At 46.6% G+C, this 24,780-nt stretch overlaps 2 protein-coding genes across 2 annotated transcripts in view; both read left to right on the top strand.

Annotated features, from left to right (window-relative positions):
• Nucleotides 1-24,780, top strand: part of rad54b (RAD54 homolog B) — a 201,930-nt gene that overhangs the window by 25,690 nt on the left and 151,460 nt on the right. The window lies entirely within an intron of this gene.
• Nucleotides 1,003-24,094, top strand: LOC132402236 (fibrinogen silencer-binding protein). The gene is made up of 2 exons (XM_059985003.1): nt 1,003-1,385; nt 22,434-24,094. The coding sequence occupies exons 1-2, from the start codon at nt 1,003-1,005 to the stop codon at nt 23,005-23,007; spliced, it is 957 nt and encodes a 318-aa protein (XP_059840986.1). The 3' UTR covers nt 23,008-24,094.

The raw sequence follows: 24,780 nt of genomic DNA, 5'->3' as shown, positions 1-24,780 counted from the left end.
ATTCAAGGGCATTGGTGTTTCCATACCAAGCTGTGATACAGCCAGTTAATATACTCTCTCATAAGTGTAAAATGAGTAGAGCAGGGGGATTGCAGTTATAAACAAATAACTAAATTTTTGGCAGAACAGGTTAGATTTCAGTTATTGCATGGGATTCATGTGTTTATGGTCTCAGATTTCATGCTCTTAGTTGTGACTGGACCATCTTTGAATGTTTTCTTGGAATATTTTTAAAATTAATTTATTTTTAGGTTTGTCTGTTTTTTCTCGCGAATGACTTCACCTATTTAAAATAAATGATAATAACTAAACTTGTGTAAGCATAATCAGCCCATTACACAGATTGCATCCTAGCATGATGGAGGAAGCAGAGTTCTTGATTGACATCAGAAATAGCACAGGGAATGCAAATAACACAGAAAGCTCTGCAGTAAGATTACTGGGGCCCTGTCAGGGATCAGTGTACAGGCTACAGCATGCTTCTGCATACAGTTTAACAAGAAGAATAATTCTTTGTCCGTAGTTTCATGTAAATTTTCCCATTTTCAATATAGACTTGAGACTGGTTTGTCTTTAATATCAAAGCTGTAATTACAGTGTGTTTTCTTATCCAACACAAAGATTAGGCAAAATTTGTTTAAGAAGGTTTTTGTTTAATACAGCAAACTGATAGCTTTAGAACACCTGTACCCTTTGGCGGGGGATTTGTGTTGATAAAGCTTACAAAAGCAGGGAAGAAACGGATTAGATAACAAATCAGTCCAGCATTTGATTGGTCTTAGTATCAGGGACTTGCTGTATGGACTTATTTTAGTCTGGAGCCTTAAGTAGGTCAGGCCTAGTTTAGTCAGCCCACAGATGATCTGCGGATGAACTCAAGCTGAAAGGAATTTCGAAGAACTCCTCCTGATAGGCGTGGGTCTAAAAGGGCTGGCCTAGTAAGGCTTCAGCTTACCGTGCCAGTGTAGGTTCTGAAGTTTGTGTGTGTGTTCTGTACAAAACATGCTTGGGAAAAAATCAAACCGATCCTCAAATTTTACCATATATGAAAAGATTGATTTGTTGAAACTTGTACAGCCTTACATTAAAGTGCTGGAGGTTCATAAGAATAACCAGGCTGTGATAGTTGAAAAGAATCGTTGCTGGGAAAGCATAGCTCACCAATACAATGCTGTTGGAGTGGGTCGCCCATCTCGCAGTGCACAGGCTTTGCGAACGTTATATAAACGGATTAAAGAAAGCGCCAAACAAGAGCTAGCCAGAAGAGAACAGCTGCATCCAGAATATAAAGGAAACGTCTCTGAGCCAACCAGAAGAATTCTAGAAATGATACCACACATATTACAACCCTTTTTGAAGGTGGTAGATGGTGACGACTTACAAAGGTAAGATTCTCCAGTTTTATAGAGTATAATATTACATTAAAATAACTCCCTTTTCATATTTTTGCTGCTTCTTCAGTCCATCACCCCTACTGGGCCATAAGCCACTGCCAGCAGCTCACCAGAGTCCTCTGTCCTGGGCCAGTCCTTCAGCCTTTCAAGGTGTAGCCCATCGAAGATCCTTCCTCTCCCAGAAATGGGGTCTTTGGAGCTTCCGTTGGGGTTTCTTTAGCTCTGGGTTTTTGTGGGGTGTGGTTGCTGGCCTCATACCCAACCTTGGGACCGTCCATGGTGGAGTTTTCATAGTTCTAAAATGGCTATTTCATTCATGTGTCTGAAACTGGGAAAATTGGATCACACATGGGGGAGTTTTATGACAATAGGAGAAATTTTGTTGAGATGACCAACATGAGGAAATAATCCTAAATTTGGAGATTTTTAGTTTGGTTGGTGGTGTTCTTGTCTCTCAGATGGATGATATGACTACTGCAAAGACCATGAGACCGTACAGTAGACATAGAACAGATTTAGGTCTGACAGGGGATTTATTGAGAGGACACTTCCCATAAGACCAAAAGACATCGGAGCAGAATTAGGTTATTTGGCCCATTGAGTCTCTGCCATTCCATTATGGCTGATTTATTATCTCCCTTAGCTCCATTCTCCTATAACCTTTGATGTCCTGACTAATAAAGAACCCATCACCCTCCACTTAAAATATACCCATGACTCTGCCATCTGTGGAAATGAATTCCACATATTCATCATCCCTTAGCTAAACAAATTTCTCCTCACCTCCGTTCTAAATGGGCGTCCCTCTATTCTGAGACTGTGCCTTCTAGTCTTAGACTCTCCCACTATAAGAAACATGCTCTCCACATCCACTCTATCTTGGTTTTTGAATATTTGATATGCTTCAATGAGAAGCCCCCCCCCCCCCAATTCCTCTAACCTCTAGTGAGTACAGGCTTAGAGCCATTAAATACTCATATGTTAACTCTTTCATTCCCAGATTTATTCTTGTGAACCCTCTCTGGTGTCAGTGCATCTTTTGTTAGAAAAGGGGCCCAGTGTGCTCTCAGTACTCCATGTGTGGTCTGACCATTGCCTTATAAAGCCTCAGCATTACAGCCTTGCTCTTGTATTTTAGTCTTCTCAATTTGAATGTCAACATCGCATTTGCCTTCCTTACCACTGATAATAAATTTACTTTTAACACTCTATAGCTGCACCATTTTACCTGTGTATTCATATTTATTTAATTTAATCAATTTATTTAATTTCTGTCAATCATCCTTATCTCATCAAAGGCCACCTTCCATGGATTCTGCACTGACAGGACATGGTGCTGCAAATGTGCTGTATCTAATCTGATCAAAACATTTCTAGAGGCTACTCATTTATCTGCAAAAATAAAGACCACACTTTTACCACTGTAATTTAAAACTAAAGATTAAGAAAGTTTAACAGTATACAGGGCAGGTCAGGGCGGTACAATATGGAGAGCAAACTGTTTCCCTTGCAGCAGGCTCTGGCTCGCCATGCAGCTAATGAATCCAAAGGAACAGCAGACGCCAATGCAGCTTGGCACCAGCGGTGTTGCAGGAGTTACCAGTCAACATTGAACTCAACGCAAGACTCCAGCTCCATGTTGTTCCTCGGTTAGTCCTGAAGCTTTCCCCATGAGTGGGTGTAGCCACAAGGCAGCAGAGGTTTGAGATCAGAGTTTTCCTTCTCCGAGATGAGCTGCCAACCACTGTTGATGAGCCCCATCTACCCGAAGTGACTGGTTTTAAAGCTCCAGTGACCTGCCTCTGCTCCTTCTGTCAGTAGAAACGATTCTGCTGGCCATAGTAGCTAAGCCACACATGAAGGCAAGGAGCTGGACTTGGTTATCAGAGGCTATTTGAAATGCATGCTATTGGGAACATTTAATAGGTAGTGGGAGCTCATCTCCCACTACCACACCCCCCCCCCCCCACTATGACAACCTTAAGGAGCCTGTAAAATTAAAGAGTTATTAGTTTGAATATTATAAACTGTGGCCAGTTACTCCTCCATTGTCCATTGTTTTAATCTCACAGGTCTCTGCTGTCTATGCTTTTTTCAACTCTGTATCTTTCAGGCTCCATTCATACTTCATAGATTCCCCTGTTTCCTGTGTTCCTTTTCAACTAATTTCATTTTAATTTTAAATAAATATTTTCTGATACTCTGTTTTTTATGTAAGAGTATCATTTCTCCACATTATACATTGATTTCTGTCCATTTATTTCTTTAAGATTAGCTTTGTCATATGCATATCAAAACATTGTGAAATCATGTCATTTGCATTAACTCAAATTAGATTATGTAGTCTCCAGCCTCATTAATATTTTACTCTTTGTCAAATGAAACCTGATTTTATTTTCTGACCTTTTAATCAACTCTTTGTCAAACATTGAACGTCTAATTGTGTCAATGTTTCTGTGTTTATGTGGAATCTCATTATGTTAATGGAGTTATGGTTATGGTTATGGTTTAGGTGCAGGTCTTTGAGACGAGGTAGATTAATGGTTCAGCACAGACAAAGGGCCTATTTCAATGTTCTCTGACACTTTCCCCCCCTAATCATCTACGCTGTTTGTTACACTCTTTAGGTAACTAATAGATATTTTGATTGCTGTTTACCCTATCATAAATCCACACTAGTGATGCAGTAGTTAAATTGCTGGACTAATAATCCAGAGTCTGGGATTACCTATCAACAGAGTTCAAATGCCACTCTGGCAGCTGTGGAATTTCAGTTCAAGAATCCCAATCTGTCCAACCACCTATAAAACACAAGGCATATTATGTTTTACACCAATCACCTCCCAGCTTCTCTCTTCATTCCAACACCCCCCCCCCCCACCAACAATACCCACCCACCTTCTCTCTCACCTGGTCTCACCGAGTTTTTACTCTTCTGTAACACTTACCCAACAGGCTGGTATATGTCTAGGGGAAAAGGCGATCCAGCCACACACCAATCCCAACTCCCGTACACGCAGGTGCTGTGAGAATCGAGTTTATGCCTCGCGCCCACCCACAGTATCAAACCCACAACAAATACCGTTATGAAATACACTTTAAAGAGTTTACTAAAATTAAAAGAGTATTAGGCAATACAATATATATGCAAGGGAAAAAAACAAAAAGGCGCCAACTTATCAAAGTTCAGTCAGTTTAGTGCACATCGTTGGAGCTCAAACATCGAACCATTCGACCCCTCGTCACTTGCCTCCGACCTCCACGTCTTCGCACCTAGGACCACGCCCGGTGGTCTTCCGAGCTATGCAGCGCACGTCCACCTTCCTCGACGTCTTTCTCCCGCTCTCTCCCAAAAAGCCTGTGAAAAACCCCTCCCCCAAGTTCCCAGCCTCACAAGACAAAATGACATCCCCCATTGGTTAACAAATGAATACAATTACCATATCAACAAGTATAAAGCAAAACAATTGTGAGAGAAACACTTATCAAAGAAGCATTCCTACTTTTAACAAACCAAAAAACCCATTTTGAATAACATACACAGGACATTGTACATTCTCTCCCCACCAGCAAATGTCATGCCCTCATGGCATTACCAGAGCTCCCCAACGCTTCTTGCAACACACAAAACCCAACCCAGGTGCAGAAAACAGTGACATAACTACCCAGAGCAGTAGAAATCACAGTTCTCCTGGCACCACATATGTCAACCGCTCCGGGGGGCGCCTAATTCTCTGAGATCTCCATACCCCTTGTGCCCCACTGGGCTCCCTCTTCACCTGCGAACCCACTGATCGGACTCCCCAGGTCTACCTGACAGACCCTCACCCCCTTCTTCACGGGGGTCCTCCCTCACCTGAAATCTCTCCGGCTCACTCTCGGGTTCCACCCTCTCTCCCCCCAATGTTGGCTGCCTCTCCATCTGACCCTCAAGACCTTCCCTCCTCTCATCCAACTCAGTATGGGAAGGGCCAGGAGCCTCCTCTTCTGGTACTGGAGCGCCAGCGAATGGGAACAGGGCCCACTCATCTGAGTCGTCCTCTTCCGAATCGGTAGCCATTCCCGGGTGAGGGACCCGTCCCCGCTTTTCAGCAGCGGGCTCTTCCCTTTCTCCGCGCCCTCGCAGAGTCCTTGTACTAGGCGCAACCTCCCTCTTGGGCTCCTTATCCACCTGCACCGCTTGACCCAGGGACAGCAGGTGATTCCGATGGAGTACCTTGATAGGCCCTTTCCCATCCTCAGGTTTCACCCGGTAAACTGGCAGGTTTGGCATCTGGCTCTCTATTACATAGGGGCTGGCCACCCATCGATCTGCCAACTTGTGCTTACCAGGGAGTCCCAAATTCCGTAAAGGGACCCGGTCGCCCGGCAATAATTGGACAAACTTCACCTTTCGATCATACCGCATCTTATTCTTCTGATTTTGTTTGGTAGCCGCCGCCTCGGCCAACTCGTACGCCCGTTGTAACTCCCTCTTCATGTCGGACACATACTTTAGATAGGACTTCCCGGGTAATTCACCCACTTCACCCCCAAAAAACAAGTCAATTGGCAACCTCTCTTCCCGCCTGAACATCAGATAATAGGGCGAGTACCCTGTAGCATCATTGCGAGTACAATTGTAACAGTGAACCAATTGTCCAATATGACAACGCCATCTACTTTTCTGCCCAATCTCCAGCGTCCCGAGCATATCCAACAGGGTCCTAATGAACCTCTCAGGCTGAGGATCACCCTGTGGGTGATAAGGGGTAGTCCTGGATTTCTCAACCCCAAGCATAGTCAGTAATTCATGGATAAGGCGGCTCTCAAAGTCCCGCCCCTGATCACTATGGATTCGCCTGGGAAGCCCGTAATGAACAAAATACTTTTCCCATAACACCTTCACCACTGTCGTCGCCTTCTGATCCTTGGTGGGAAATGCCTGAGCATAGCGAGTGTAATGATCGGTGATGACCAAGACATTCGCAGTGTTGTTGGTGTCAGGCTCAATGGACAGGAAATCTATACATACCAGGTCCAGAGGTCTCGCACTCTGCAAATGCGACAGTGGAGCCACCAAGGCTGACACGGTCTTCCTCTGGATGCAACAACTGCATCCCCTACAGTATTCTTCAACTTCCCCCCTCATCCGGGGCCAGTAGAACCGGTCTTTGAGTAATCCGTGGGTCTTTTCCACCCCCAAGTGTCCAGAATCATCATGTAAGGCCTGGAGTACAGCCTGTCGATACTCCTCCGGCAGGACCAGTTGCCAACCGCGGGGTTGGTCCGGAGGCGCCATTACCCGGTACAAGATTTGGTTCTTTAACTTTAACCGAGACCACTCCTTCAATAACAGAGGCACGACTGGTGTTTCGCCTTCTCAGCCAATGCCCCATCCCCCTTCTCGACCGCTCTCCACACTGTGCCAATGCCCGGGTCATTTTGCTGAGCAGCTGCCACTTCCCCCGGACTCAGTTCTGGCAACTGTTTAGTCCGCAGTGCAGTCAGGTCACAGTAAGCTAGGAGTATGGCGTCGTCAAAAACCCCCAAGTGGTCCACGGCTTTTTCCATCCTCCCTCTTCTCTCGGCCTTCACGGTGACAGCAAACTGACACATCGCCTTCACTCCAGGGGCAGGGACTCTCTCCCACTCCTCATCCTTCCCCTGTCCCCCCCGGCTCCTGACGTGACAAAGCATCCGCATCGATATTCTTGCTTCTGGGGCGGTACCTCAGGCTGAAATCATATACAGACAAAGCCACCAGCCACCGATTTCTGTGGCATCCAGCTTCGCCGAAGTCAAAATATAAGTGAGAGGATTGTTAACCGTTCTCACCTCAAACTTGGCTCCGTAAAGGTAATCGCCCAGCTTGTCCACCACCGCCCACTTCAGCGCCAGGAACTCCAACTTGTGAGTGGGATAGTTTCTCTCAGATGGCGACAAGCTTCGGCTGACAAAGGCTACCGGCCTCAATGCTTTGCCATGCTCCTGGTACAGAACAGCCCCGAGACCCTCTCGGCTGGCATCCATGTGCAGCACGGATCTGCTGGGGATCGGCAAAAGCCAACACCAGGGCCTGGGTCAGCGCCCTTTTCAAAGATCGGAGCACCTCTTCACATCGATCATCCCATCTCGAGCCAAAAGGTTCCACCAGGTTCCAGTATCCTGTCTCTGGTCCCCCTTCTTTTTCTTTCCCACCGGGGGACAGCCACACAACAGCTGAGTCAACGGATGACACACTTTTGTATATCCTTTCACAAATCGGCGGTAATACCCACAAAACCCCAAAAATGAGCGCAGAGCACCCACTTTCTGGGGTCTCGGTTGGATCAGTAGCCACTCCCTCTTGCGAAAAGATATGGCCAACATAGCTAACCGATGACCTGCAGAACTGGCATTTGTCTAGGGAAAGCTTCAACCCTTCTTCATTAAGCCGGCCCAACACCTTCAACAGCCTCTCCTCATGTTCCTCCAAAGTCGATCCAAACACTATCGTCCAGGTACACCAGCACCTCTAACAGATTCATATCCCCCACAGTTCTCTCCATGAGCCTCTGGAAGGTGGCTGGGGCTCCCGATATGCCTTGGGGCATTTGTTCGAACTGAAAGAACCCCAGCGGGCAGATAAAAGCGGTCTTCTCTTTGTCGGCCGCACTCATCGGGATCTGGTAATACCCACTTCTTAAGTCCAGCACACTGAACCATTCGCACCGCTCAGGCAGGCCAGCGCATCCTCGACTCTTGGGACAGTATATTGATCAGGGACAGTTCGCCGATTCAAAGTCCTGTAGTCACCACACATGCACACTCGTCCATTCTTCTTCCGTGCCACCACTATTGGGGACGCATAAGGAGTTCGAGACTCAGCTATGATTCCGGCCTCCTTCAACTTGCACAAGTGCTGCCACACATCCTCAACATCTGCCGGAGCCAGCCGCCAGGATCTCTCTCAGAACGGGGTGTCTTCCGTCACCCGGATGGTGTGGCGAGTGCTTTTGGAGCAGCCAACATCAAACTCGCCCCGAGAAAAAATAGCTTCCATCCTACCTGGGGAGCGGGGCTTAGTCACGACTCCCTCCTCCCACCTCCCTTTACTAGTGCCAGGCACCTCTCTGGGGTCCACCTCTAGCTCTAGCTCCTCAGCCTCATCCTCAGAGAGGGTGTGGAGCCCCCATGGCCCCGCCTCCCCCGGTACACTGACCGTCGCCGGCAGTTCCAACGTCCTGACGTCAGCACTCGTACGAACCAACACCCAGCTAGACTCTACCTCTTTACCACACCATCTAGCTACCAATTCTACCTGCCCAATACCCTTCACTGAACTTAAGCCCCGCACTATCGCGTCTCCCAAAACTCGAAAATTCAATCTGCTCACTGCACAGGCATACTGCGCCGGTACACCTTCAAATTCGCACCAGCTAACAATCTTACCTCTGTCCATCTCCGCTCTGCTGCCTGCGCGATTCCACAGCCCCTGACAATCCAATCCCAGACAAGCCCTCACAAATGTAACACTTACCCAACAGGCTGGTATATGTCTAGGGGAAAAGGAGATCCAGCCACACACCAATCCCACCTCCCGTACACGCAGGTGCTGTGAGAATCGAGTTTATGCCTCGCGCCCGCCCACAGTATCAAACCCACAACAAATACCGTTATGAAATACACTTTAAAGAGTTTACTAAAATTAAAAGAGTATTAGGCAATACAATATATATGCAAGGGAAAAAAACAAAAAGGCGCCAACTTATCAAAGTTCAGTCAGTTTAGTGCACATCGTTGGAGCTCAAACATCGAACCATTCGACCCCTCGTCGCTTGCCTTCGACCTCCACGTCTTCGCACCTAGGACCACGCCCGGTGGTCTTCCGAGCAGTGCAGCGCACGTCCACCTTCCTCGACGTCTTCCTCCCGCTCTCCCCCAAAAAGCCCGCGAAAAACCCCTCCCCCAAGTTCCCAGCCTCACAAGACAAAATAACATTCCCCATTGGTTAACAAATGAATACAATTACCATATCAACAAGTATAAAGCAAAACAACTGCGAGAGAAACACTTATCAAAGAAGCATTCCTACTCTTAACAAACCAAAAAACCCACTTTGAGTAACATACACAGGACATTGTACACTTCCCTATTCTGGCTCCTTTCCCCTTCCTTTCTGGTTCTGATGAAGGGTCAATGCCCGAAGCGTTGACTGCTTATTTCCCTCCATGGGTGTTGTCTGGCCTGCTGAGTTCCTCCAGTATTTTGTGTGTGGCTCAAGATTTCCAGCGACTGCAAATATCTTATGTCACAAGTAATAGAATATTTACTGTTTCCCCAAGATAGTGCAATTCCTACAACTCCCAAGAATTCTGATACCCCTCCTCAGCCCAAAACAGCCCTGCTGACTGACCATCCCCCCCACCTCCAATGAACCAAAATACCCATTCCCTCCAACACCAGTGCACTCTGCAGTTTGACTGTAAGATATAGGGGCAGAGTTAGGCCATTCAGCCCATCGAGTCTGCTCCGCCATTCCATCATGACTGATCCCGGATCCCACTCAACCTCATACACCTGCTTTCTCCATATCCTTTTTTGCCCTGACCAATCAGGAAATGATCAACTTTCGTCTTAACTGTACCCACAAACATGGCCTCCACTGCAGTCTATGGCAGAGCATTCCAAATTCATCACTCTTTGGCTTAAAAAAAAATCGTCCTTACCTTTGTTCTAAAAGTTTTGAGGCTGTGCCCTGGATACCCCCACCATAGGAAATATCCTCTCTACAACCACCCTATCTAGTCCTTTCAACATTTGGTCGGTTTCAATGAGATCCCCCTGCATTCTTCTAAATTTCAGTGAGAACAGGTCCAAAGCTGCCAAACGCTCCTCATATGTTAATCCCTTCAGTCCCAAATCATCCTCATGAACCTCCTCTTGACTCCCTCAAATGACAACACATCCTTTCTGAGATATTGAGCCCAAAACTGTTGACAATACTCCACAGTTAACATATATTGAATATATTAAAAATTATGCAAAACAGGAAATAATATGTTGTAGCAATGTACTACCTACAGAGCTAGAGAGGACACACAGTTGGTAAGCCGTTTCGAGACTAGTTTATTCGAACTTCGCAGCGCTGTCATTTAATCCCGTGCTCGCCCTCTCCGGGCAGAAATGACGTCAGAGGTCTATTACCAACGTGTCCCCCGGCGCGCTGGCTATTTGTGAGCCGGTTCGCCTGCACAGAAAGTGGGTCGCCACATAACCCCCCCCACCCCCCAGAACCGGCGATACACCCCCCCAATGTCCACAGTCTGGATCAGCCTCAGTTTGGGACGTCTGCCTCTGCACCACGGTGCCTGAACCTCGACCGGCTGCTCCAAGTCCACATGGGCTGGTTGGAGTCAGTCCACCGTGAACACCTCCTCTCTCCCCCCAATGTCCATAAAGTACGTGGACCCGTTGTTGATCACCTTGAACGGCCCCTCATACAGCCGCTGTAGCGGTGCCCAGTGTCCGCCCCTTCATACAAACACAAACTTACAGTCCTGCAGGTCTTTGGGTACATGGGTCGGGGTCCGTCCGTGCTGTGAAGTCGGTACGGGGGCCAGGTTGCTGAGCCTTTCACGTAGTCTGTCCAGGACTGCTGCGGGTTCTTCCTCTTGCCCCCTTGGGGCTGGTATTAACTCTCCTGGGACAGCCAGGAGTGCGCCGTACACCAACTCAGCCGACGAGGCATGCAGATCCTCTTTGGGCGCTGTGCAAATTCCAAGCAGGACCCAGGGAAGCTCGTCCACTCAGTTAGGTCCTCTCAGGCGGGCCATGAGAGCCGACTTCAAGTGACGGTGGAAGCGTTCCACTAGTCCGTTCGACTGTGGGTGGTAGGCAGTAGTGTGGTGTAGCTGCGTTCCCAACAGGCTGGCCACAGCCGACCACAGGCTGGAGGTGAACTGGGCGCCTCTGTCGGAGGTAATGTGGGCCGGTACCCCGAAGCGTGCTACCCAGGTTGCAATCAGTGCTCGGGCGCAGGAATCGGCAGATGTGTCGGTGAGCGGGACCGCCTCTGGCCACCTCGTGAACCGGTCTACCATGGTTAGGAGGTACCGCGCTCCTCGGGACACTGGTAGGGGGCCCACGATATCCACATGAATGTGGTCGAACCTCCGGTTGGTGGGTTCGAACTGCTGCAGCGGGGCTTTGGTGTGCTGCTGCACCTTGGCTGTTTGGCACTGCGTGCACGTTCTGGCCCATTCACTGACCTGCTTGCGAAGTCTGTGCCACGTGAACTTGCTGGAGACCAGCCGGACGGTTGTCCTGATAGATGAGTGTGCCAAACTGTGTATGGAGTCGAAAACTCGCCACCTCCAGGCTGCCGGGACGATGGGGCGAGGTTGGCCGGTAGCCATGTCGCACAGGAGGGTCCTCTCACCTGGGCCTACGAGAAAGTCCTGCAGCTCAAACCCGAGACTGCGGTCCTGTAGCTGGGCATCTTGTCGTCTGCCTGCTGCGCCTCCGCCAGTGCTGCATAGTCCACCCCCAGGGACAGGGCCTGGACAGCTGGTCCGGAGAGTGCGTCCGCCACGACGTTGTCCTTTCCTGAGACATGCTGGATGTCCGTTGTGTACTCGGAGATGTAAGACAGATGTCGCTGCTGGCGAGCCGACCAGGGATCAGACACCTTTGTGAACGTGAAGATCAACGGTTTGTGGTCTGTGAACGCGATGAACGGCCTGCCTTCTAAGAAGTACCTGAAATGCTGGATTGCCAGATACAGTGCCAATAGCTCCCGGTCGAAAGCACTGTACTTGAGTTTGGGTGGTCGTAGGTGCTTGCTGAAGAATGCCTGGGGTTGCCAGCGCCCCTCGATGAGCTGCTCCAGCACCCTACCGACTGCTGTGTCGGATGCATCCACCATGAGTGTAGTCAGAATGTCCGTTCTGGGGTGGACCAGCATCGCGGCATCTGCCAAGGCTTCCTTGGCTTTAACAAAAGCAGCCACGGCCTCCTCGTCCCAAGTAATGTCCTTGCCTTTACCCGACATCAGGGTGTACAAAGGGCACATGATACGGGCTGCTGAGGGGAGGAAACAGTGGTAGAAGTTCACCATACCAACGAACTCCTCCAGGCCTTTGACCGTATTGGACCGAGCAAAGTGGCGGATCGTGTCTACCTTGGCGGGCAGAGGTGTTGCCCCGTCTTTGGTAATCCTGTGGCCCAGGAAGTCGATGGTATCGAGACTGAACTGGCATTTGGCTGGGTTGATCGTGAGGCTGAAATCACTCAGGCAGGAGTAGAGCTGGCGGAGGTGGGACAGATGCTCCTGGAGACTACTGCTGGCTATAAGGATGTCATCCAAATAGATGAATGCAAAGTCCAGGTCGCGTCCCACCTCATCCATTAGCCGCTGGAACGTCTGTGTGGCATTCTTCAGGCCGAACGGCATTCGGAGGAACTCAAACAGGCCGAACAGGGTGATAAGTGCTGTTTTGGGGATGTCTTCAGGGTGCACCGGGATTTGATGGTATCCCCAGACGAGGTCTACTTTGGAAAATATTCTTGCCCTATGCAGGTTTGCTGCAAAGTCTTGTATGTGCGGCACGGGGTAGCGGTCTGGAGTTGTAGCCTCGTTCAGTCTGCGGTAGTCGTCCCATGGTCTCCAACCCCCAGCTGCTTTGGGCACCACGTGCAGGGGGGAAGCCCATGGGCTGTCAGACCTCCGTATGATCCCCAATTCCTCCATCCTCTTGAACTCCTCCTTTGCCAGTTGGAGCTTTTCTTGGGGGAGCCTTCGTGTGCGGGCGTGGAGGGGTGGTCCCTGGGTCGGGATGTGGTGCTGCACTCCGCATCTGGGCATGGCTGCCATGAACTGCAGTGCCAGAATCGATGGAAAGTCCACCAGGATTCTGGTGAATTCATTGTCCAACAGCGTGATGGAATCCAGGTGTGGGGCCGGCAACTTGGCCTCACCCAGGGAAAGCATCTGGAAAGTCTTGGCATGTACCAGTCTTTTCCCTTGCAAGTCGACCAGCAGGCTGTGAGCTTGTGAGAAGTCCGCCCCCAGGACTGGTTGGGCCACCGCGGCCTGTGTGAAGTCCCATGTGAACCGGCTGGCACCGAACTGCAGCTGCACTGTGCAGGTGCCGTAGGTCTGTATCGTGCTGCCGTTTGCGGCCCTCAGGGTGGGTCCTGGCTTCCTGTCGCGAGTGTCATACCCCGTCGGGGGCAAGACGCTGATTTTCACTCCGGTGTCGACCAAGAAGCGGCGTCCCAACTGTTTGTCCCAGACATACAAGAGGCTGTCCTGGTGGCCAGCCGCCATAGTCATTAGTGGCAGTTGGCCCTGGCCCTGGCCCTTGAAGGGCGGGAGACAACTGCGGGCTTTTGTGCCCCACCGCTGGTGGTAGAAACACCACTGTTCACTGGCCTCCTCACTCCTGCCTTTGTGTTGTGTGTACTCCCCTGCCGGGCCTGGTCTGGTCCGCTGTTGGGCGCGTGGCCTGGTAATCTGACTGACAGACGCCAAGCTCTCCCTCTTGGCTTTCCACAGCATGTCTGCCCGGGCCGCCACCTTCCGGGGGTCGCTGAAATTTGCGTCGGCCAGCAGCAGATGTATGTCCTCGGGCAGTTTCTCCAGGAACGCTTGCTCGAACATGAGGCAGGGCTTGTGTCCGTCAGCCAGGGTCAGCATCTCGTTCATCAATGCTGACGGCAGTCTGCCTCCCAAACTGTCCAGGTGAAGCAAGCAGGCACCCCGCTCACGCCGTGAGAGGCCAAAGGTCCCAATGAGCAGTGCTTTGAATGCTTCATATCTGCCTTCTTCCAGGGGCGACTGTATGAAATCCGCAACCTGGGCGGCCGTCTCCTGGTCAAGGGCGCTCACCACGTAGTAGTAACACGTGGGATCAGAAGATATCTGCAAAATCTGGAATTGGTCTTCTGCTTGGCTAAACAGACACGCGTGGTTGCAGCATCCAGAAAGTCGGCAGTTTTAGCGAAACTGCGTGAACAGATGAAGAGTCGGTCATCTTTGGTCCAAATCCCGTTTGGACTGTCAGGGTCACCAATGTACTACATACAGAGCTAGAGATAACATGCAGTCGGTAAGCCGTTTCGAGACTAGTTTATTCAAACTTCGCGGTGCTGGCATTTATTCCCTAGCACCCACCCTCTCTGGGCGGAAATGACGTCAGAGGTGCATTACCAATGTCTCCCCCTGCGTGCTGGCTATTTGTGAGCCGGTTCGCCTGCACAGAAAGTGGGTCACCACAATATATTTAAGAAGTGAGGTGGTGTCCAAGGGTTCAGCGTCCATTTAGGAAGCCTGAATTGCTGAGTGTGTGCCTCAGCAATCTGATGGATGGTAACAGTGAGAAAAGGGCATGCACTGGGTGCTGGAGATCCTTAATAATGAACGCTGCCTTTCTGAGACACAGCTCCTTGAAGATGTCCTGGGTACTTTGTAGGCTAGTACCCAAGATGGAGCTGACTAGATTTACAACTCTCTGCAGCTTCTTTTGGTCTTGTGCAGTAGCCCCTCCATACCAGACAGTGATGCAGCCTGTCAGAATGCTCTCCGTGGTACAACTATAGAAGTTTTTGAGTGTATTTGTTGACATACCAAATCTCTTCTAACTCCTATATAGCTGCTGTATTGCCTTCTTTATAACTGCATTGATATGTTGGGGCCAGGTTAGGTCCTCGGAGATCTTGACACCCAGGAACTTGAAGCTGCTCACTCTCTGCACTTCTGATCACTCTATGAGGATTAGTATGTGCTTCTTCGTCTTACCCTTCCTGAAATCCACAATCAGTTCATGTTAAGCAGCCCCATTTGTGGCTCCTTATCCAACACCTTCTGAAAACCAAGATAAATGACATCCACTGCCTCTCCTTTGTCCATCCTGTTTGTTACTTCCTCGAAGAACTCCAACAGATTTGTCAGGCAAGATTTTCCTCAACAGAAACCATGCTGACTTTGACTTATCTTATAATTAGTTTCCAAATCCCCAGAAACCTCATTCTTAGTAATAGATTCCAACGCTTTTCCAACCACTGAGGCTAGGCTAACTGACCTATAATCTCCTTTCTGTTACAGTTTTCCCTTTTAAAAAGTGGATTGACATTTACAGTCTTCTAGTCCTCTGGGATCATGCCAATATCAAGTGATTTTTGAGAGATCATGAACAATGCATTTGTTATCTCTTCAGCAACTTCTCTCAGGACTCTGGGGTGTATTCCATCTGGTCCAGGTGACTTATCCACCTTAAGATCTTGCAGTCTGCCTAGCACTTTTGCATTCTCCCCATATCCCTTCATGCCCTGACCAATCAAGAATCTGTTCTCTCCTTAAAGAATCTCTTCCTTAAATATACATAAACACTTGGCCTCTACAGCTGTCAGTGACAAATAATTCCACAGATTCACCACTCCCTAGCTAAAGGAATTTCTCTTCATCTCAGTTCTAAAAGTTTGAGAGTGAGAAGTTGGATTGGTGTTCCATTGGAGTAAAGGAAACTGCAGAGGCATGTGAGGAGTTGGCTAACGTTGTTTGGAAGGGGACAATAGCAAGGATGACTGTAGAGTAGCAATGGTTGGAGTTTCTGGAAAGTCTCAGAATCAGGTTTTTATCACTGGCATATGTCATGAAGTTTGTTGTTCTGCTGCAGCAGTACAGTGCAATACATAATAAAGTCATAAATTACAAGAAATAATATTAAGAAATGTATATAATTAAGTAGTACAAAAAGAGGAAAATACTGAGATAGTGTACATGGGTTCAATGTCCATTCAGAAATCTGATGGGTGAGGGGAAGAAGTTGTTCCTAAAACATTTGAGTGTGTGTCTTTAGGCTCCTGTGCTGCCTCTTTAATAGCAGCAATGAGAAGAGGGCTTGTCTGGGTGATGGGATCCTTAATGATAGATGCTGCCCTTTTGAAGATAGCCTCACTGGTGGGGAGGCTAGTGCCCATGATGGAGCTGGCTGAACTTACAACTTGCTGCAGCTTTTTATGATCCTGTACCGTGGCCCCTCCATACCAGATGGTGATGCATTCAATTTGAATGCTCTCTACAGTATATCTGTATAAATTTGTGAGAGTCCAGGTTAGTCTGACAGACAACCTCTATCACCAAGAAGATGAAGGGCAGTAGGCACAAGGAAACATTTCCATTTGCAGGTCGCTCTCCGAGTAGTGGACCATCCTGCCGTGGAAATGTATCTCCACTTCCTTCATTGTGGCTGTGTTTAAATCCTACCCAACAGCACAGTGGAGACTGGAGTACTCGACTAATGAGGTGTTATGGGTAGAAAAGATGTGACTATGTCAATGGAGCTACAATTACAGACCACCCAATAATCTTAGGGATTTAGAGAAACAAATTTGTAAAGAGATCACAGGCTATTGTAAGTAACGTAAGGTTGTTATAGAACTTTCCACACTTTGACTGGGAATCCCATATTGTAAAAGCACTAGATCAGATGAAGTTTGTCAGGAGAGTTTCCTTCATTAGTACGTAGAAGTCCCAATGAGAGAGCATGTGATACTTGATCTTCTATTAGGGAATGAGACAGAGCAGGTGACAGAAGTTTGTGTAGGGGAACGCTTTGCATCCAGTGACCACAATGCCTTTACTTTCAAAGTAAATATGCAAAAAGATAGATCTAGTCCATGTGTTGAGATTCTAAATTGGAGTAAAGCCAATTTTGATGATATCAGAAATCATCTGGCAAGTGTGGATTGGGACAGGCTGTTTTCTGGCAAAGGTGCACTTGGAAAGTGGGAGGTGTTCAAAATCAAAATTTTGAGAGTATGTGCCTGTCAGAATAAAAGATAAAGATAGCACATGTAGGGAACCTTGTTTTTCAAGAGATATTGAGACCCTGGTTAAGAGAACAAAGGAGGTGCATAGCAGATCAAATAGGAACAAATGAGGTGCTTAAGGAGTATAAGAAATGCAAGAGAATACAAGAAAGGAATCAGGAAGGCTAAAAGGTACTCTAGCAGACAAGGTGAAGGAGAATCCTACAGGATCCTACAGGTATGTTAAGAGCAAAAAGATTGCAAGGGACAAAATTGGTCCTCTGGAAGACCAGAATGGTAATCCATGTGTCATGCCAAAATAAATGGGAGAGATCTTAAATGAATTCTTTGCATCTGTATTTGCTCAGGAGATGGTGATATAGAGTCTGTAAAAGTGATGCAAAGCAACATCGACTTCATGGACCCGGTACAGATTACAGAGGAGGGGGTGTTTGCTGTCCTGCGGCAAATCAGGGTGAATAACTCTCCAGGGCTTGACAGGGTGTTCCCTTGGACTCTAAGGGAAGCAAATGCTGGGTCCCTAGCAGAGATATTTAAAACATCCTTAGTGACAGGGGAGGTACCAGATGATTGGAGGATAGCCAATGTTATTCTGCTGTTTTTGTAAAAAAAAAAGGCTCTAAACAGAAACCAGGAAGTTATAGGCCAGTGTGTCTGACATCAGTTGTGGGAAACTTATTGGAAGGTATTCTAAGGGACTGGATGTATTAGTATTTGGATAGACATGGACTGATCGGCTTCATGCGTGGTAGATCATATCTAACCACTCTTTTAGGGATTCTTAAAGGAAGTTATCGAGCTCTCACGACCAGACTATGTAACAGTTTCTTCTCCCAAGCCATCAGACTCCTCAATACCCAGAGCCTGGACTGACACCAACGTACTGCTCTCTCCTGTGCCTATTGTCTTGTTTATTATTTATTGTAATGCCTGTGCTGTTTTGTGCGCTTTATGCAGTCCTGGGTAGGTCTGTAGTCTAGTGTAGCTTTTTTCTGTGTTGTTTTCATGTAGTTCAGTGTAGTTTTTGTATTGTTTCATGTACCACCATGGTCCTGAAAAACATTGTCTCGTTTTTACTGTGTACTATACTAGCAGTTATGGTCGAAATGACAATAAAAAGTGACTTGATTTGACTTGACTTGACTTGAAAGTGGATGAAAGCAAAGCTGTGGATGTTGACAACATGGACTTTGGTAAGGCATTTGGGAAACTGAAAGGTCTGAAGGTAGATAAGTCACCTGGACCAGAGTTCTGAAAGAGGTGGCTGAAGGGATTGTGGAGGCATTAGTCAAGTCAAGTCACTTTTTATTGTCATTTTGACCATAAACTGCTGGTACATTACACAGTAAAAATAAAACAATGATCCCTCCAGGACCCTGGTGCTACATGAAACAACACAAAACTACACTCAACAATGTGAGACAACTCAAGGCTATACTGGACTACGTAAAACAACAGAAAAACTACACTAGACCACAGACCTACACAGGACTACATAAGGTGCACAAAACAGTGCAGGGCAGTACAATAATTAATTAATAATAAACAAGACAATAGGCACAGTAGAGGACAAATTTCAATATAATAATAAATGGTGTAGATGTCAGTGTAGACTCTGGGTATTGAGGAGTCTGATGGCTTGGGGGAAGAAACTGTCGCACAAATTGGTTGTGAGAGCCCAAATGCTTCGGTACCTTTTGCCAGATGGCAGGAGAGAGAAGAGTTTGTGCGAGGGGTGCATGGGGTCCTTCATAATGCTGTTAGTTTTGCAGGTGCCGCGTGTAGCGTAAATGTCTGTAATGGCGGGAAGAGAGACCCCAGTGATGATCTCAGCTGACCTCACCATCAGCTGCAGGGTCTTGCAATCCAAAACAGTGCAGTTTCCGAACCAGGCAGTGATGCAGCTGCTCAGGATGCTCTTGATACAACCTCTGTAGAATGTGATGATGATGGGGGGTGGGAGATGGACTTTTCTCAGCCTTCGCAGAAAGTACAGACGCTGCTGGGCTTTCTTGGCTATGGAGCTGGTGTTGAGGGACCAGGTGAGATTCTCCACCAGGTGAACACCAAGAAATTTGATGCTCTTAATGATCTCAATGGAGGAGCCGTCAATGTTCAGCGGAGAGTGGTCGCTCTGTGCTCTCCTGAAGCCAAAAACCATCTCTTTTGTTTGTTCACATTCAGAGATAGTTTGTTGGCTCTGCACCAGTCCGTTAACCACTGCACCTTCTCTCTGTATGCTGAAAGATTAGTAATAATCTTTCAAGAATCATTAGATTCTGGAATGGTTCCAGAAGTCTGGAAAATTGCAAATATCACTCCACTCTTCAAGAAAGGAGAGAGGCTGAAGAAAGGAAACTATAGGCCAGTTAGTCTGACCTATAGTGATTGGGAATATGTTAGAGTTGATTACTAATGATGAGATCTCAGGGTACTTGGAGGCACATGATAAGATAGGCCGTAATCAGCATGGTTTCCTCAAAGGAAAGTCTTGCCTGATAAATCTGTTGGAATTCTTTGAGAAAATAACAAGCAGGCTAGAGAAAGGAGAATTGTTAATGTTGTATACTTGGATTTTCAGAAGGCCTTTATCAAGGTGCCACACATGAGGCTGCTTAACAAGCTATGAGCCCATGATAGATTCTTCTAGCATGGATGAAATAATGGCTGGTTGGCAGGAGGCAAAGAATAACAATAAAGGGAGTCTTTTCTGACTGGCTGACAGTGATAAGTGGTGTTCCACTGTGTTGGGACTGATTTGTTTTTGTGTTTTATGTCAATGATTTGGATGATGGAATAGATTATTTTGTTGCAAAGTTTGCAGATGATTTGAAGATAGGTGGAGGGGAAGGTAGTTCTGAGGAAGTAGAGAAGCTACAGAAGGACAGATTAGGAGAATGGGTGAAGAAATGGCAGATGGAACGCAGTGTCAGGAAGTGTATGGTAGAAGAAATGAAAGGGTTTAACTGTTTTCTAAATGGAGAGAGAACACAAAAACCTGAGATGCAAAAGGACATGGGAGTCCTTGTGCAGGATTTCCTGAAGGTTAATTTGCAGGTTGAGATTGGTGAAGGAGGCAAATGCAATGTTAGCTTTCATTTCAAGAGGACTAGAATATAGAAGCAAGGATGTAAAATTGAATCATCATAAAGCACTGGTGACACCTCTAAGTTTGTGAGCAGGTTTGGGCTCCTTTCTTAGAAAGGATATGCTGAAACTGGAGAGGGTTTAAAGGACTTTCACGAAAATGATTCCAGGATTGAATGGCTTGACATGAAGAGCATTTGATGGCTCTGGGTCTGTATTCACTGCAATTCAGTAGAATGAGGGGGGTGACTGAATTGAACCCTATCAAATAATGAAAGGCCTTGATGGACTGGATGTGGAGAGGATGTTTCCTGTGGGGGGGGGGGGGGGAGTCTCAGACCAGAGGATACAGCCTCAGAATAGAGGGGCGTCCATTTAGAACAGAGATGAGGAGGAATTTCTTTAGCCAGAGAGTGGTGAATCTGTGGAATTCATTGCCACAGGTAGCTGTGGAGGTCAAGTCTTTATGTATATTTAAGGCAGACATTGATAGATTCTTGGTTGGTCACATCATAAAGGGATATGTGGATGAAGGCAGGATATTGGGGCTGAGAGGAAAATTGAATCAGCCATGATGAAATTATGGAGCAGGCTTGATGACCAAATGACCTTATTTGACATCGTCCTGCATGGGAGGCTAGTCAAGAAAGTTGAATCGCTTGACATTCAGGATGAGGTAGTAGACATTGGTTTTGTATGAGAAACCAGAGAGTGGTAGTTGATGGTTGCCTCTCAGCTGGAGGCCTGTGACTAATGGAGTGCCGCAGGGATCCTTTGTTGTGTGTGTTGTTTGTCATCTATATCATTGATCTGGGTCATAACGTAGCTAACTGAATCAGCAAATTTGTGGATGACACCAAAAATGGGGAGCGTACTGGACAGTGAGGAAGACTATCATGGCTTGCAGAGGGATCTGCATCAGCTGGAAAAATGGCAGGTGGAATTTGTACTTCAGTAGGACCAGCCAGGTCTTGCACAGTAGGGCGATGAGGAGTGTGGTAGAACAAAGGGATCTGGGAGTGCAGGTCTATAAGTTGTTGAAAGTGGCATCACATGTAGATAGGGTTGTAAAGAAACCTTTTGGCACATTGACCTTCAAAATTCAATGTACTGCGTGTAGAAGATGGGGTGTCATGTTGAAGTTGTATAAGGCATTGGTGATGTCTAATCTGGAGTATTGTGTACAGTTTTGGTCACCTACCTACAGGAAAGATCTAAGCAAGGTTTAAAAGAGTACAGAGAAAATTTACAAGGATGATGGGTCTGGAGGATCTGAGTTATAAGGAAAGATTGATAGGTTAGGATTGTATTCTTTAGAAGATTGAGAGGAGATTTGATAGAGGTAGACAAAATTAAAGGAGATATAGATAGGGTAAGTACAGGCTTTTTCCACCTGAGGTTGGCTGGGACTACAGCTGGAGGTCATGGGTTATGGGTGACAGGTGAAAAGTTTAAGGGGACCACGAGTGGAAACTTCTTCACTCAGAGGATTCTGAGAGCGTAGGATGAGCTGCCAGCATACGTGGTGCATGCAAGCTCAATTTCAACGTTTAAAAGAAGCTTGGATAGGTAAATGGATAATCGGGATTTAGAGGGCTATGTTCTCAGAGGTGGATGGGATTAGGCAGTTTGAATAGTTTCAACACAGAATAGATGGGCTGAAGGGCTGGTTTCTTTGCTGTACTTCTATCTTTATGACTCTATCTTCACCAGAAGGACATAATCAGCATTTGTACTTTTGATTGACTGTAAAGAACAAAATCAGCATAGACACCTAGAACAGATAACAGATTGCCTTTATGCATGAAGTCAAAATAATAGAAACAATGATCGCAAATCATTGAGTCTGTGTCCATCAGCCCAAGTTGATAACCCAACAGATGCAAATGCAACTGACACTATTTTAAAAACTGTTTGCTCTGTAGTGTCTAATGGCCACACAAGTGCACACGACTGACACTGGTTAGAACCTGCTTGGCAACAGTCTCCTGTCCCAATTAAGAGCATGGAGTCCCAAATAAACTAAAGGGAATCTCGGTAATTTGCTTGATTGGTTTTTGTTCTTTCAGGATGACCCTATTAACTGGAATCCATGGTATTTTAATGGTTTCCTCCAATTCATTGCATCAATTTTATCTATATGTATCTGTTCTTTAGGCTTGGTGGAAATTCTGCATCTGAACAAGGTTCTTGTGTGGAACAGCCTGCCAGCTTGCATCCTCAGTCTGGAACCTCTGATCATCCATCCCACTCCTGTTCTGATTGGATTACACCAGAGTCAGAACCTGAACCTGAAGAAAAGCCTCCTCCAGTATTAACCCTTCCATCACAACCAAATGAAAGTGCTGAGCACCAGAAGAGGAAGGAGACTCAGGAGGCCACAAATGGCTCTGCTACACCGTTTTCCTCCTGTGAGGAACGAGTATCTCTAACACCATCTCCTCGACCTGCAAGAAGAGAAGATTATTTGGTCAGATATCAACACCGTCACCAAGGTTCTTCACATCGCATGACCGGACATGAGGATGGAGAACCACAGTGGATGTCAGCAGAGGAGCATGAGATAATTATGGAAAATCAAAGGAAGTTTGGACTATACCTCGATGAAAAAAGGGAAAGCCTTAAAAGAAAACAAGCATTAGAGGAAGACTTGTTAAGGGCAAAAATCAAGGTGGAAGAATTAAAGGCAGAAAGATTGCAACAAGGATTGCCAGTTTCCCAAGATAAATGATGTTGTGAATACGTACAGTATTTCCCTCAGCCAAAGTGGGTTTTCATAACAGTAACTTCTTTACTAAATTTTAGATGAACTAAAGTTCAATTTAATTATCCTTAAACCTTACATGAATACAGCCGAACGAAACAGCATTCCTCTGGGGCCAAAGTCAAGATACAGTACCAGCAGCATATAGCACATATAGTTATGATAGCAGAAAACATATAGTCACACAAAAAATGTATAGCCCAAGTCCCTGAGTGGCATGGTCTGTAGATTAATGATGTAGGGGATGTTATCCTTTCCCAGCCCGTTTTTCCACTGAGCAAACACTAGAGGCCAGCACTGAGCATATGCCAACAAGAGGGTCCAGCTGCCAACCTAGTATGGATTCCAGCGTGCTCACAGAGGCTTCTGCTCTCTCCCTCCCTATCTTGGCAGCTGTAACAGGTGACACCATGTGTGAGGGCCTGGTCCGCTCAACCACCAAGGCAACACAAGCTTCAGTCTTGCTATTGAGCCAGTGAACCAGACTTGCAGTATTCTACATTAATAAACTAATTGTCTGATAATGGAGCCTATTTAACATTCGATTTAAAAAAAAAATTAAAGTCAATGCAGAGTGTATGATTGATGCTCTGTAAACTTCCTTGCACGTTCATCCCTCCAAAATCGATGCAAAATGCACTAAAGTTATTTACCTAGGTTCCTCTGACAGGACCTACCAAAGCAAGAACTGATGTATTTGTCAGCTCCCCTTCAAGCCAGTGCAGTCCTTGGTCTAAATCCTGCAACTCTCTTCTCAGCAGCAGTATAGGAATACTATCATTGCCGATAATAAAATAATTAAGACAACTAGGCCCAGGACACATGCACTCTTCGGACTCGATCATACTTTATTTACTTGTGCACAAGAAGAACCCATGGCCCTTGTCTCCCGCACTGCTGTGAAGCCAGGACAGAAAACCTGCTATTTTTATACAGAACTGGCTTATGAGTTATGGATATTGATCATTTGGTAAATTGTACATGTCTGAATTCCTTACTTGCAAGATCAATCACCTTTCACAACAGAGATGTTACAAGTCAATAAAAACTACAATTTGGAAACCGATGCTACTTTGAAGTTAGTACTTTTAAGTCTCTTAGATGATGGCTGTGTTTCACATCTTTCCATTATCCCTATCATGTCTGTTTCTGGCACCCTCTTTTGTTTAAGGTCTCACTCATCTGTCATAGTCACCTCCATCTATCTCGTCTGTAATAAACAGAGGTGCCTTCAGTGGTCTCACTTCAAAGATCTCTCTTATCTGGGTTTGACTACACACCACTGCAGTCATCCTCACCTGGACATTGTTTTCAATCCTTGCCTTACCACATGTACCACAATACCTTCTCCATGAGAACAAATAGGCAGTTCAAAAACATCTCAAGGGCAATTGGGAGGAGTAATAGATACTAGCCTTGCCATATATATATAAAAAATGCCTTTAATTGTAAGAATAAGTTATGTTTTTGCTGTCTTGAGACAAATTAGAGTGGATAACTATCCCCAGGGCCTGACAAGGTATTCCGTCAGACCCCAAGAGACGCAAGTGCAGAAATTACCAGGGCCCTAGCAGAGATATTTAAATAATCTTTAGAAACAGGAGAGATACCAGAGGAATGGGGGAAAGCCAGTGTTTAAGAAAGGCTCTAAATATAAACCAGGAAATTATAAGCTGGTAAGCCTGACATCGGTAGTGGGAAAGTTATTGGAGGGTATTCTAAGGGACCAGATATACAAGT

This window comes from Hypanus sabinus, chromosome 1 (genome assembly GCF_030144855.1).
Source record: "Hypanus sabinus isolate sHypSab1 chromosome 1, sHypSab1.hap1, whole genome shotgun sequence".
In the NCBI taxonomy this organism is placed as follows: Eukaryota; Metazoa; Chordata; class Chondrichthyes; order Myliobatiformes; family Dasyatidae; genus Hypanus; species Hypanus sabinus.
The sequence above is the reverse complement of the archived record's forward strand: the minus strand, read 5'-3'. Positions and strand labels throughout refer to the sequence as shown.

Bases quoted from the DNA above. Each gene is read 5' to 3' on its own strand.
- LOC132402236 (XM_059985003.1), top strand. From the start codon at position 1,003: ATGCTTGGGAAAAAATCAAACCGATCCTCAAATTTTACCATATATGAA. The intron at 1,386-22,433 runs GTAAGATTCTCC...TCTGTTCTTTAG, and splicing joins GATGGTGACGACTTACAAAG to GCTTGGTGGAAATTCTGCAT.